Source organism: Leucopleurus acutus, assembly GCF_964270905.1.
Source record: "Leucopleurus acutus genome assembly, chromosome: 8".
NCBI lineage: Eukaryota > Metazoa > Chordata > Mammalia > Artiodactyla > Delphinidae > Leucopleurus > Leucopleurus acutus.
The window spans coordinates 92,991,408-93,005,768 of NC_139151.1; the positions used below are offsets into that span (position 1 = coordinate 92,991,408).

Below are 14,361 nucleotides of genomic sequence, written 5' to 3' on the forward strand. Positions count from 1 at the left end.
GTACAAACTGAATTTAACTTATGGTGCATGTATATCCTATCCTCACAACCAGATTAAAAGTTTCTAGCAGGCAGTCACCATGTTTTATGTTCTTTGTGCCCAATAGGTGCTTAATAAATATATACTAAATAAATGTTGGAAACACTTCTTTGCTATGTTGCCTACTTTCTCTTGGTCAGACTCATCCCACTGGGACCACCATAAACAGTTGCTTTTTCTCCTCAGGTGCTTAACAGCAGGGTCATGTAATGCTGAGTAAATGGAAAGAGAAAAGGAAGGAGGAAGAAACATTTTTTTAAATTCCATCTTCAGGTGCACCAGGAAGCAACTTTCTTTTTTTTTTTTCTTTGGCTTATCTTTATTTTTATTTTTTTTAACATCTTTATTGGAGTATAATTGCTTTACAATGGTGGGTTAGTTTCTGCTTTATAACAAAGAGAATCAGTCATACATATGTTCCCATATCTCTTTCCTCTTGCGTCTCCCTCCCTCCCACCCTCCCTATCCCACCCCTCTACGTGGTGACAAAGCACTGAGCTGATCTCCCTGTGCTATGCGGCTGCTTCCCACTAGCTATCTATTTTATGTTTGGTAGTGTATATATGTCCGTGCCACTCTTTCACTTTGTCACAGATCACCCTTCCCTCTCCCCATATCCTTAAGTCCATTCTCTAGTAGGTCTGTGTCTTTATTCCCGTCTTACCCCTAGGTTCTTCATGACCTTTTTTTTTTTTTTCTTAGATTCCATATATATGTGTTAGCATACGGTGGATGGACCTAGAGTCTGTCATACAGAGTGAAGTAAGTCAGAAAGGGAAGCAACTTTCTTTTGCAGGCACATTATTTGCAACCCTGCCAGTCACATATCAAAGTACGGAACAACCTAAGTGCCTTCCGTTTCCCTCCCAATATGCATGGGAGCTCACATTATGTCCTGGTGAGCTGTGAGCAAAAAGACGTAGAATATATCCCTAAGTGCTGTTTGCTTGGATTATTTTGAAAGTGGTCAGAGGGCTCTCTACTTTGCTTAGTGCTGTATGAAACACATCCAAATTTTCACTGAATGTTTAAATGTTTGGTCCACATTCAAGTGTTTGACAGCTAGTTGAGTTTTTTTCAAACCAAAAGAAGATAAAGGGCCCCCCACTTCCTGCAGAATACTGAGGAGGGCATTGTTTGACTAATTTAATACTGTCTATGGTAAAGAGACTCAAATCTGGTCCAATTTAGAAAATATTCTGATTTTTAAATATAAGAATGATCAGTGTTTTGTTTGTCTTATATGGGGGCTGGGGAAGTAATGTGACTGGAGACTATATTCATTAAAATTATGCGAATAATAAATATGTGATCATATATATCACTTTGCAAGAGAATATTAAAATGGCACTTTTCCTATTGTCTGTTTGGACTGAAGCCTCCAAACTAAGAATAATAGATGTCAATTATATTCACACTGTAGAACAAGGGGCTAGGTTTGCAAAGATGATGGTCCAAGACAAGGCTTGCAATAGGCCTGATGAGGTTGATTGGCCAATTGAGGAGTGATTAGGAAAACTTTGGTGAATCCCAGGCAATTTCCAAGCGTGGGGGAGCTTCAGAAGAAGCATTTAGAGAGCTTGGCACTGGCCCCTGGAATCTGGGATAACACAGAGACAGTTAATGGGAAACATGCCTGAAAAAGTCTAAAAGCAAGAGTTTGGTCAGCCTAATGGCAGAGTGGAGAGTAGTTGAGACTGTTTGAAAAATGATTACACTCCTAGAGTTTAGTGACACAGTGAACCTGCCTCCTGCTTCAGGCTGCCTGCTGTCTCCACCAGCCCTGAGTCTCCTGGAAAAGGACCACTTGGGGGTGAAGGTAAGCCCAGCAGAAAGAAGCTGAATGTGAACTGGCAGAGGTCAGGGCTTGGAAGTAGAGGGGTAGGGGAGATCATTAACCTCCAGCAAGAGAAGCACTGTTGGCAACAAAGAAATTGCAGGTACATTACAGAAACCTCCCAGGAAAGGGATAACCTCATCCCTCCTCTACCTGCAACCCTGGAGGAGCCAGAGGTGGCACGTTCAGTGGAAGAGAGGGAGGAGAAAAGCTATGTGAAGAAGCAGATGATCACACCCCTCCCTTAAAGCAGGTTTGAAGCCTGCCTTAGACCTTGGCTAAGGTAATGAGAGAATTTTATAATTGGATGAAAATGTGGAGTTCTGATATTAGACTGAACCTTACATTTCATAACCTAAAAGAGATAGACATGTATTCATTCTAAGAGGAATCAGAAAACTCATGCTCCCTGGCCAAGATTTCATCCTGAATCTAGGAAAAAATGACTTAATGGAGCAAGTTTAACAGAAAGTGGTAAGAAAGAAAAAATTTGCTTTCTGCTTGTACCCTACTGAGTCCAGATGACAAAATACATTAGTTATAAATGACTCGCTTTAAAAAAACAAAAATGAAATAAGACAATAACAAAATATTACTCTGAGGATAAAGCCCCAAATCCTCACATGGCATATGTTTGTGTATCTGGCCCCTGCAAAGCTTTTGAATTTCATTTCATGCCACTCGCTACCACAGTAGCTCCAGCCACATGGCTTTCTCAAAATGCTTTAGAAATACAAGTAGCTTATCAGCTCAGGTACACACTCTACCCTCTACCTTGGAATTGTTTGCCTCCTCTCATCTTCACCTGCCTAATTCCTCCTTGTTCTTAGAATGCTCTGGTTGTAAGCAACAGGCACCAGCAGAAACTTAGGCAGGAAATGAATTTATTGGAAAGATAGGAAGTAGCTCACACAATCAAAGACTATTAAAAAAAAAATTACTTTGGGGCTTCCCTGGTGGTGCAGTGGATAAGACTCCACGCTCCCAATGCAAGGGGCCTGGATTTGATCCCTGATCAGGGAACTAGATCCCACATGCATGTCAAAACTAAGAGTTTGCATGCTGCAACTAAGGAGCTGGTGAGCTGCAACTAAGGAGCCCAAGAGCCACAACTAAGGAGCCTGCATGCGGCAACTAAAACCTGGTACAACCAAATAAATAATTTAAAATATAATAATTACTTTAAAGACACAACTGGAAAATAACAGAAGCCAAGGAAGCCTAAGCAATTAAGATGGTAGGAAATGATGGGCAGTCTATTCTGGAAAAGGGATCATCCTCAACTTTTTGTTTTGTTTTGTTTTTCTGGAGAGTTACTCCCAGGTTAGGACATGTGCCCACCCCTAACTAGGGGAGGGCAGAGTGTTTGGGTACAATGAGGGAACAGAAATTTCTCCAAAGAAAATCAGGACACAAGTTACACAATAATGGTAGGCAGGCTACACAACTGAAATCCACTTCGTTTAAGGACCACTTCAATGTTTCTTCCTCTGCCAGTTAGTAGCCACAGACTCTTAAGCAGGCTATCTATAGTATCTGTGTCTCAGTTTATTAATCTTGAGATAGTAGTATAAGTATCTGCCTCATAGGTTAGTGGTGATGATTAAATTAATGAATATATGTAACCCACTGAGCAAAGTGCTAGCACATAGTGTTAGCTAATATTATTTTTTAGAAAAATTTTCCATAACCTCCCTAGTCTTTGCCAGGTTAGTCCATTATATTCTCCCATCCCATCTTGTATTTCTCCTTTGAGCACTTATCATAAGTAAACTTGTAGAATTATTTCTGTAATTTTTACTTAAATGTGTGTATCCCACTAACCTCATAAGGGCAGAAGAAACATTTATCTTTTTCACCTTATATTCTCAATGCGTAAGTGCATAGCATAGTGTATTAGGCTGACTAATAGCTCCCAAAGATACCCAGGTCCTAATCCCTGGAAGCTGTGAATGTTACCTTATATGGCAAAAGCAACTCCAAAGATGTGATTAAGTTAAGGATCTTGAGATGGGAAGATTATCCTGGATATATGGGTGGGCCCTAAAGGTAATCACAAATGTCCTTATAAGAGGAAGGCAAGGGGAGATTTGACTACATAATATGAGAAGGCAATGTGACATCAAAAGCAAGAGGTTGGAATAATGCAAGGAAGGGCTCACAAGCCAAGCAATGCAGGCAGCTTTCAGAAGCTAGAAAAGATGAGGGAACACATTCTCTAGAGCTTCCAGAAGGAACCAGCCCTGCCAACACCTTGACTTGAGCCCAGTGAAACTGATTCTGGACTTCTGGCTTCCAGAAATATAAGAGAATAAATTTATATTGCTTTAAGCCACCAAGTTTGTGGTAATTTGTTATGGTAGCCATAGGAACTAACACTCAGGCATTCAAAAAACATTTATTGAAAAATAAATGAGACTTAGAAAATGAACAAAAAAAGTATCAATCAAAGCCAGCATAGAAGCTGATGTACAAGACTAATCTTCATGACAAACATAAGACTGAACAACTTATTTTGGTCTACACATCTAATATCTCATTATAGGTACATCAGTTAAATACTGAATATCCTTGTACTTGTCAAGGTTTTTAGTTGAAAATTGAAGAAGTTATCACTGACTGGGAATGATAGGGGCCAGGAATTTATTCAAAGGGTAGCATATGTCTCAGACTCACCAGGATGATTGAAGAACCAGGTTCAAGGCCAGCCATGTATGGTGTGCATTACAACACAGCAGCCCTGTTGAAGATCTGCAGCCAGGAGCAACATACAAAACATGCCACATCATTGGCCTGGGGAAGACACCATTGGTTCTTCCACCAAACACAGCATTGTATTACCAAGCACTGACTGCCACCATTATTACCGCAGTTTCTGATCTTCCTGTAGCACTGCAGCCAGAGAGTTCCCCAAGAGTCCTAAACTGCAGTAAAGGCTAGGAAAGTAAGGATTGGGCATTTTCAGTTTCTGTAGTAGGAGGCATCTCAACGTCTCAACAAGATTCAGAATGGGAACAAGGGAGATTCCCCAAACGTAAGAAAAAATGGGTCAGGTGATGGGTAACAATAAGGGAAAGATAAATACATACTACAGTCTCATATCCAAAGCTTACAGTGAACTGATTTTCAAGCATCAGACTTGAACATGAATTCACAAAACCAGAATGTGCAGTCATGCATCTAATGACCTCCTGTGTTTGATCACTTCTAAATTCAAATTAAAGCAGGTAACAATACAGAAGATATTGAGGTTAAATACATCAATATCTAATTTGATCATTAAATGAAATGAAAATGCCTTAAGGAATTTTTAAAGACTGATTTCCTTGGTCAGATCACCAAATGGCATGAAGAAATGCCTGGTTTAATCTATCACATTGTCCCATTAGATTTAATTAAAGCCGTATCAACTACCTGCCAAAAAAATAAGTAATACCTTATTTGGGGCAACCAAATAACTAGAGTTTGGGGTAAATATTAGATGTCATTACAATAAAGGGAGAATAAAAATCCCAGACCTTAGATTATGAGAGTCTACCACTTAAAATAGCCATACAACTAGTATTTTGCCTTCTTCTGTATCAGGCTATGTGCTAAGCACTGGGAGTTTTTTTTCTTTTTGTTTTTAAATGATTAATGAGGAATCCCTGAAAGAATTTATATTCTGCAGAGGAGTTAAGGAATAAAGACATGTAAATAAACTAATTATAAAAGTAAATAAATAAACTAATTATAATAAGTTGTAACAGGTGATCTAACAGATGTGCTATGTGTTGAATTGAGCCCACCCCCCCAAAATTTATATGTTGAAGCCCTAGCTCCCATTACTTCCGAATGTGACCTGATTTGGAAATGGGATTATTGCTGATGTAATTAGTTAAGACGAGATCAAACTGGAGTAGGATGGGTCCCTAATTCAATATGACTGCTGTCCTGATAAAAAGAACACCATGTGAAAAGACAGACAAACACACAGGGAGAAAGCCACGTGAAGACTGGAGTTATGCTACCACAAGTCAAAGAACTATGGCCACTCGTGCTCCCGCAGTGCCCATGGCCACGCCTTTTTCCGCAACCGATTTTGCACGCACGTGCGGTGGAGCGCACTACGTGCAGTGACGTGAAGAAGCCCCGCCCCACCCAGCAGGCCACAGCCGTTTGGGAGCGCGAGACTCTTAAAACGGCAGAGCAACTTTTTCCAGGAAAGATGACAGACCAGATGTGCACCTTTCTTTTCAAAAAGCCTGGGCGAAAAGGGGCTACAGGTCTCAGAAAGCGCCCGATCTGCCACCAAGAGTCCGGAGACAGCAGCAGCAGCAGTGATGAAGGCAGCGCTGTGGTTAGCCGGAAAAAGAAGCGGGCGACCCACAATCCGATGATACAGAAGACCCCTGGCAGTGGCAAACAGAAGGCAGCTTATGGTGACCAGAGTAGCCAGGAGGAGGAGAACGAGCCCGAGAGTCTCGGTGTGGTCTATAAGTCCACTCGCTCAGGGAAACCCGTGGGGCCAGAGGATATGGGTGCGACTGCTGTCTACGAGCTAGACACAGAGAAGGAGCGTGACGCACAAGCCATCTTTGAGCGCAGCCAGAAGATCCAGGAGGAGCTGAGGCACAAGGAAGATGACAAGATCTATCGGGGAATCAATAATTATCAGAAGTACATGAAGCCCAAGGATACATCTATGGGCAATGCTTCCTCCAAGATGGTGAGGAAAGGCCCCATCCGAGCTCCCGAGCATCTGCGTGCCACCGTGCGCTGGGATTACCAGCCCGACGTTTGTAAGGACTACAAGGAGACTGGCTTTTGCGGCTTTGGAGACAGCTGCAAATTCCTCCATGACCGTTCAGATTACAAACATGGCTGGCAGATCGAACGTGAGCTTGACGAGGGTCGCTATGATGTCCATAAGGATGAAAACTATGAAGTGGGAAGCGATGAGGTGTAAATACCGTTCAAGTGTTTCATCCGTCTCCAGACCTTCCAAAACCCAGTTGTCACCAAGTGCAGGCTGTAAGGCCAACTGGCCCGAGGCAGGGGAAAGCAATCAGACTCACAGGTTGCATCAGACCGAAACTTTCCGGACCACCCAGTTCCAGGAACTGACCTGGGGACTTTCCACCCGGCCCAGCCTTCCCGCCTTTCGAGGGGCGGGACTAACGGTCCCAAGACTGATGCAACCGGCACCAGATATTGCCACGATACCCGAAGAGACCACCAAATAAGGAATAACCTGCGCCCTCCCGGATTCACCACACCCCTTTCCCTTCTTCCCCTATAAATTCTGCCCAAACCCTCGCCCGGGCGCGACTTCCCTGGCCCCTTTCTCTCGGACCAGTGAACTTCGCCCGGGAGCGTTCCCAAATAAAGCTTGTTTAAGCTCTCCTCCATCTTTGGTGCCGTTCCTTACATTTGGTGCCGAAACCCAGGAGGGGTACCAAGCCCCACGGGTTACCGCGCGGGCCGCTCCTCCCCTCCCCCAGGAGACAACCAGGGAACCTCTACTCATCCACCCGATCCGGCAGAAAACAGGGTAAGTTCCCCTCCCTTGTTCCCTCCGACCCTCAGAGTCCCTGCCCACCGGACTCCTTGTCCTTAATCGCGGCCGCGTCAGGGACTCCTCCGTCCTCTGTCCGGGCCTCGGGCAACTGTGGAGACGTCCCAATCACCTGACCGCCCTCTGACCTGCCGTGAATTGGAGACTGAGACCAGGGACGCCTCTCTCCCTCTCCATTCACTCAGGGACAGACTAGAGGTCATGGGAACCTCACAATCGAAACCATATCCTAAGACGCCCCTGGGGTGTCTCCTAGCCAATTTTACAGCCCTCGGCTTCTCCCAAGGTCTCCGTCGCCGACGGCTTATTTTCTATTCCACTGTGGCCTGGCCACAATATCCTCTAGAAAATCAATCCAAATGGCCTTCTGAAGGGACTTTCGATTTTAACATCCTCCGTGATCTAGATAATTACTGCCGCAGGATGGGCAAATGGTCTGAGGTCCCCTATGTCCAGGCCTTCTGGTATTTACGCTCCCGCCCTTCCCTCTGCGTTGATTGTTCCACTTCCCAGATCCTTCTTGCCAAACAGACATCTCCTACATCCAAGGCCCTAATTTCCTTTGACGATGACCCCTCTCCACTAGCCGACCCACCCGAATCTCTCGCCTCTAGCTCCTCCAGAGCTCCTCTCCAACCCCCACCCTACCCTGAAGCGGTCCCTCCTCCTCCCTAACCTGCTCCGGCCCATCCAACCGCTCCCCCACCTCCCTCAATGGTTTCTCCTCCCACACCCCTTGCTTCGCCAGTTAGTGCACATACACGCTCTCACGACTCCCAAGATCCAAATCTCCTCTACCTTCTAAGGGAGGCAGCAGGAGCGGAAGGATTAGTTAGAGTTCATGTTCCCTTTTCCCTCCAAGGCCTCTCTCAAATAGAAAAGCGATTAGGCTCCTTTTCTGCCGACTCTTCCCGCTACATCAAAGAATTTCGCTACCTCTCTCAAGCTTACGATCTAACCTGGCACGATATCTTTGTGATCCTATCTTCTACCCTGACCCCTGACGAGAGGGAAAGAATTCAAACTGCTTCCCGAAACCATGCAAATCAGGTTCAACTTACCGATAACTCCATGCCTGTCGGAGCGACTGCCATACCTGGCACCGATCCAGGCTGGACTTACCAGGATGGCCAAGATGGCCGTCGTAAACGCGACCTCATGATCCAATGCCTCCTGGCTGGCACGCAGGCCGCCACTCATAAGGTAGTCAATTTTGAAAAACTAAAAGAGATAACCCAAGAACCTAACGAAAATCCAGCTATCCTTCTCAATCGCCTTACAGAGGCCTTAACTCTCTACACCCGGCTGGATCCCGACACCCCGGCATGGGCAACGGTCCTAGCCACCCATTTTATTACCCAATCAGCCCCGGACATCCGAAAGAAATTAAAACGGGCAGAAGATGGCCCTCAGACCCCTATTAGAGATCTGGTAAAGATGGCCTTTAAAGTCTACAATGGCCGTGAGGATTTGGCAGAATCCAGCCGACAGGCTCGGATGCACCAGAAGGTGGTCCTCCAAACCCAAGCTCTTGTAGCCGCCCTGAGGCCGGCCATCTCCCATGGATCACAGCATCCACGGGGTCCGCAAAAGGCAACCCCGCCGGGGGCCTGCTTCAAATGCGGAAAAGAAGGCCACTGGGCTCGCCAATGTCCCAATCCCCGACCTCCTTCTAAGCCCTGTCCCAGCTGCGGGCTAACGGGCCACTGGAAGAGTGACTGCCCTACAACTGGCCCTCCCTCAGCGTCTCCATGCGGGGGGCAGGCCGACCCAATGGCATTACCACTCGAACTGCTGGGATTGGCTGACGACTGACGGCGCCCGGACTCGAAGACCCCCATCACCCTCGCCGAGCCCAGGGTAACGCTACAGGTAGCAGGTAAGTCCATCTCATTTCTGGTGGACACGGGGGCTACCTATTCGGTCCTGCCTACCTATTCCGGGCCAGTTTCTCCTTCCTAGATCTCGGTCATGGGTATTGATGGCAAACCATCCTTCCCACTCCAGACCGGTCCACTCCCATGTCATATCGAAGGACTCCCTTTTACTCATTCCTTCTTAGTCATACCATCCTGCCCAGTTCCCTTGCTAGGCCAAGATGTCCTTTTCCACTTAGGGGCCTCCCTCCAGCTGGTTAGACTTGACCCTAAGGTCTCCTCCTCCCAACTCCTGCTTCCTCTTCTCGGCCTGTCTCTAGAACCCTCCCCCTCCTATTCCCCTCTTCCAATCACACCAAACCCAATTAATCCCCAAGTTTGGGATACTTCTAAGCCCATAACAGCAACATACCATTCCGCCGTCCTCATCCGCCTAAAGGACCCCTCCAAATTTCCATCAAGGCCCCAATTTCCCATCTCTGAGACTCACCTTAGGGGCCTACAACCTATTATCACCAGACTCCTAAACCAGGGACTCCTTATCCCCACTGATTCTCCCTGCAACACCCCCATCCTGCCTGTCCACAAGGCCTCTGGGGATTATCGCCTGGTCCAGGACCTCCGACTAATGAATGAGGCCATAATTCCTCTCCACCCAGTAGAACCAAACCCATACACCTTGCTCTCTCATATCCCCCCAGCCACAACCCACTTTACGGTTCTGGATCTCAAAGATGCCTTTTTCACTATCCCCCTACATCCCAACTCCTATTTCCTCTTCGCCTTTACCTGGATGGATCCGGATACTCATACTTCCAGTCAGCTCACCTGGACAGTTCTACCCGAGGGCTTCCGTGACAGTCCTCACCTCTTCGGTCAGGCGCTGGCACGGGACCTCACTTCCTGCTCCCTTACCCCCAGCACACTCCTTCAATATGTAGATGACCTCCTCCTCTGTAGCCCGTCTCTCAGCCTCTCAAGACAACATACTGCAGATCTCCTCAATTACCTTGGCTCTCGCGGTTATCGGGTCTCCCCAGCCAAGGCTGTTATCTGTATCTTCTGTAACCTACCTGGGGCTCCACCTTACCCCTACCACAAAAGGTCTAACAGCCGACCGCACCCAGATTATCCGTGAACTCCAGCCTCTGGAAACAGCGGAACGAGTTCTCTCCTTTTTGGGCCTTATAGGATTTTTCCGGCACTGGATCCCTAACTTTGCTCTCCTCGCTAAACCCTTATATCTAGCCGCTAAAGAAACCCCGCAAGGACCCCTCACCTCTCCTTCCGCCGTTCAACAGGCCTTTCTCACCCTCCGTAACGCTCTGATATCTTCTCCTCCCCTTTCTCTGCCCAACCCAAACCGACCTTTTCACCTTTTTGTGGATGAACGGGCCGGAATAGCCACTGGACTCCTTGCCCAGCCTGTAGGGCCTTCCTACCGCCCCGTGGCTTACCTCTCCAAACAGCTGGACCCAACCATTCGGGGATGGCAACCATGCCTTCGGGCCCTAGCAGCGGCAGAGGAACTGACCAAACAAACACTCAAACTGACTCTGGCCCACCCACTAACCGTGTTTTCCTCCCACCGGCTGGCCGACCTTCTAGGCCACAAGTCTCTCTCCCTCCTGGGCCCCTCCCGCATCCAGGAGTTCCACCTACTGTTCATTGAAAGCCCTGCTATCTCCCTCGACCTCTCCCCCAGCCTAAACCCGGCCTCCCTCTTGCCTATCTTCGATACCGGGACCTCCCCTTCCCACTCCTGCCCCCAAGTCGTAGAGGCCCTCAGCCCGCCGAGAGAGGGACTCTTTGACACCCCTCTTTTCAAACCCGGACCGCACCCTCTTCGTAGATGGCAGCTCAATACTCGGTCCTGACGGACGCCGACGGGCAGCCTATGCGGTGGTAACTATCTCAACTATTATCGAGGCTAACTGCCTCCCAGAAGGGACAACCTCTCAAAGGACTGAACTGATAGCACTCACGCGGGCCCTCGACCTCTCTAAGGGCCAAAGGGCCATCTTTCTTTCTCCCTATGGTCGCAGGCATTTCCCTCGCCTCCTCTCTCGTTGCTGCGGGCATCGGGGGAGGAGCCCTAACACACAGTGTCTCAACATCCCGTGACCTAGAGCAGAAACTCCAGCTAGCCACCGAGGCTTCTGCCGCCTCCAGCACCTCCCTCCAGCGCCAGCTCACCTCAGTAGCCCGAGTCGCTCTCCAGAATCGATGAGCCCTGGATCTCCTGACGGCCGACAGAGGAGGTACCTGCCTCTTCCTACGGGAGGAATGCTGCTATTACAACAATGAAACAGGACTCGTCGAAGACAACGTAAACGCCCTCCATCGCTTAAGAGAAGACCTCCAACGCAAACACCAGCAGTCCGCCTCCCCAATTCCCGATTGGTGGCGGTCCACCCTCTATACCTGGCTAACACCAATCTCAGGCCCCTTAATTCTCATCTGTATCTTGCTCATGTTTGCTCCCTGTTTCCTTAGGCTCCTTCGCAGGCGCATGGAGGAAGTCTCTCGGGTGGCCACAAACCAAATGCTCCTCGGCCTTTACACCTTGCTTCCCACAGAACCCCCCACTGGTCTCCCTTAAGCCTCGGACCTCTGGTCGCCCGACTCCCCTTTCGACGCCCCCATTTAGCAAGAAGTAGTCAGAGATCAGAACGCCGCCCCATTACACAAAAGATGTCGGGATGTAAGGCCAACTGGCCTGAGGCAGGGGAACGCAATCAGATTCAGAGGTTGCATCAGACCGAAACTTTCCGGACCACCCAGTTCCAGAAACTGACCTGGAGACTTTCCGGACCACGCAGTTCCAGGAACTGACCTGGGGACTTTCCACCCGGCCCAGCCTTCCCGCCTTTCGAGGGGCGGGACTAACGGTCCCAAGACTGATGCAACTGGCACCAGATATTGCCACGATACCCGAAGAGACCACCAAATAAGGAATAACCTGTGCCCTCCCGGATTCACACACCCCTTTCCCTTCTTCCCCTATAAATTCTGCCCAAACCCTTGCCCGGGTGCGACTTCCCTGGCCCCTTTCTCTCGGACCAGTGAACCTCGCCTGGGAGCGTTCCCAAATAAAGCTTGTTTAAGCTCTCCTCCGTCTTTGGTGCCGTTCCTTACACAGGCATTATTTCTGTGAGAGCTGTGCACTGCAGCATTTCTGTACCACCCCGTGCTATGTCTGTGACCAGCAGACCAATGGCATCTTCAATCCAGCGAAAGAATTGATTGCTAAACTAAAGAAGCATAGAGCTGCAGAAGAGGGTGGTTCTTCTGATTTCCCAGAAGACCCTGATGAGGGTCCAATTCCCATTGCTTAATTTTCCCATTATTCTCAAATCAAATGTTGTTTTGGGGGGGAAAAAAGTCCTTCCCTAGTACCTTCAGAGAGGGCATGGCCTTGTCAGCACCTTAATCTGTCTTCTAGCCTACAGAACTGTGAGATAATAAATTTCTATTGTTCTGGGCCACTCAGTTGTTGGTACTTTGTTATGACAGTCCTGAATACACTGAAGTTGCAGCATAGAAAATCAATATACAAAAATCAGTCACATTTTTCTACACTAACAATGAACTATCAGAAAAAGAGACATTAAGCAAACAATCCCATTTGAAATACGATCAATAGAATAAAATACTTAGGAATAAATTCAACCAAAATGGTGAAAGATCTGTACACTGAAAACAATAAGACATTAATAAAAGTAGTTGAAGATGACACAAATAAGTGGAAAGATATTCCATGCTCAAGGATCAGAAGAATTATTATTGTTAAAACCTCCATACCACCTAAAGTGATCCACAGATTCTATGCAATCCCTATCAAGTTTCCAATGGCATTTTTCACAGAATAGAATTAACAAATCTAAAATTTGTATGGAACCACAGAAGAACCCAAATGGGCAAAGCAATCTTAAGAAAGAAGAACAAAACTGGAAGCATTGCACGTCCTGATTTCAAACTATAGTACAAAGCTATAGTAATCAAAACAGTATAGTATTGGCATAAGAACAGACACAAAAATCAATGGAACAGAATAGAGACCCCAGAAATAAACCCATGCATATATGGTCAATTAATTTACAACAAAAGAGCCAAGAATATACAATAAGAAATGATAGTCTTTGCAATAAGTGGTGTTGGAAGACTGAATAGCTACATGCAAAAGAATGAAATTGGACCCCTATCTTACCATACACAAAAATCGACTCAAAATGGATTAAAGACTTAAGCATTAAAGACCTGAAATCATAAAACTCCTAGAAGAAAACAAAGGGGGAAATGTTTTGACATTAATTTTGATGATGATTTCTTAGATATGACACCAAAAGCACATGCAACAAAATCAGAAGTAGATAAGTGGACTACATCAAACTAAAAAGTTTCTTCACAGCAAAGGAATCAGCCAACAAAATAAAAAGATAACCTACTAAATGGGAGAAAATATATCTAAAAAGGGTTAATATCCAAAATATATAAGGAACTCATACTTCTCAATAGCAAAGAAAACAATTTGATTTAAAAATGGGTAAAGGAACTGAATAGATATGACAAACAACTGACCAACAGGTATATGAAAAAGTGCTCAGTACCACTAATCATCAGGAAAATACAAATCAAGACCACAATGAGACACCTCACACCTGTTGGAATAGCTATTATAAAAGACAAGAGATAACAAGTGTTGGGAGGGTGTGGAGAAAAGCGAAGTCTTGTACACTGTTAGTGGGAATGTAAATTGACACAGCCTTTATTACTATTATTACAAATAAAGAAGGCAGAAGGAAACTTTTGGAGGTGATGGACACGTTTATGGCATATATTGTGATGGTGGTTTTATGGATGTATATCTCCAAACTCATCAAGTTGTGTATATTAAATATGTAAAAATTTTTTACATCAATCATACTTCAATAAGGGGTTTAAAAAATATAATCTGAAGATATAACTCACTCCACCATCCTCAACAAATAAGCAGAAATGATACAATAATTACTAACATAGGACCACACAAAATGCAAAATGTAGACTTA

General features: G+C 46.1%; 1 protein-coding gene across 1 annotated transcript; it reads left to right on the forward strand.

The window, feature by feature from the left end:
• Positions 1-5,879: 5,879 nt before the first annotated feature.
• LOC309965489 (E3 ubiquitin-protein ligase RNF113A-like) lies at positions 5,880-12,648 on the forward strand (the record flags this gene model as incomplete). Its single annotated transcript, XM_082845008.1, is given in 3 exon segments — positions 5,880-6,821; positions 6,825-6,889; positions 12,453-12,648. Coding segments are annotated over 3 exon segments (1,203 nt in total).
• Between the last annotated feature and the right edge of the window lie 1,713 nt (positions 12,649-14,361).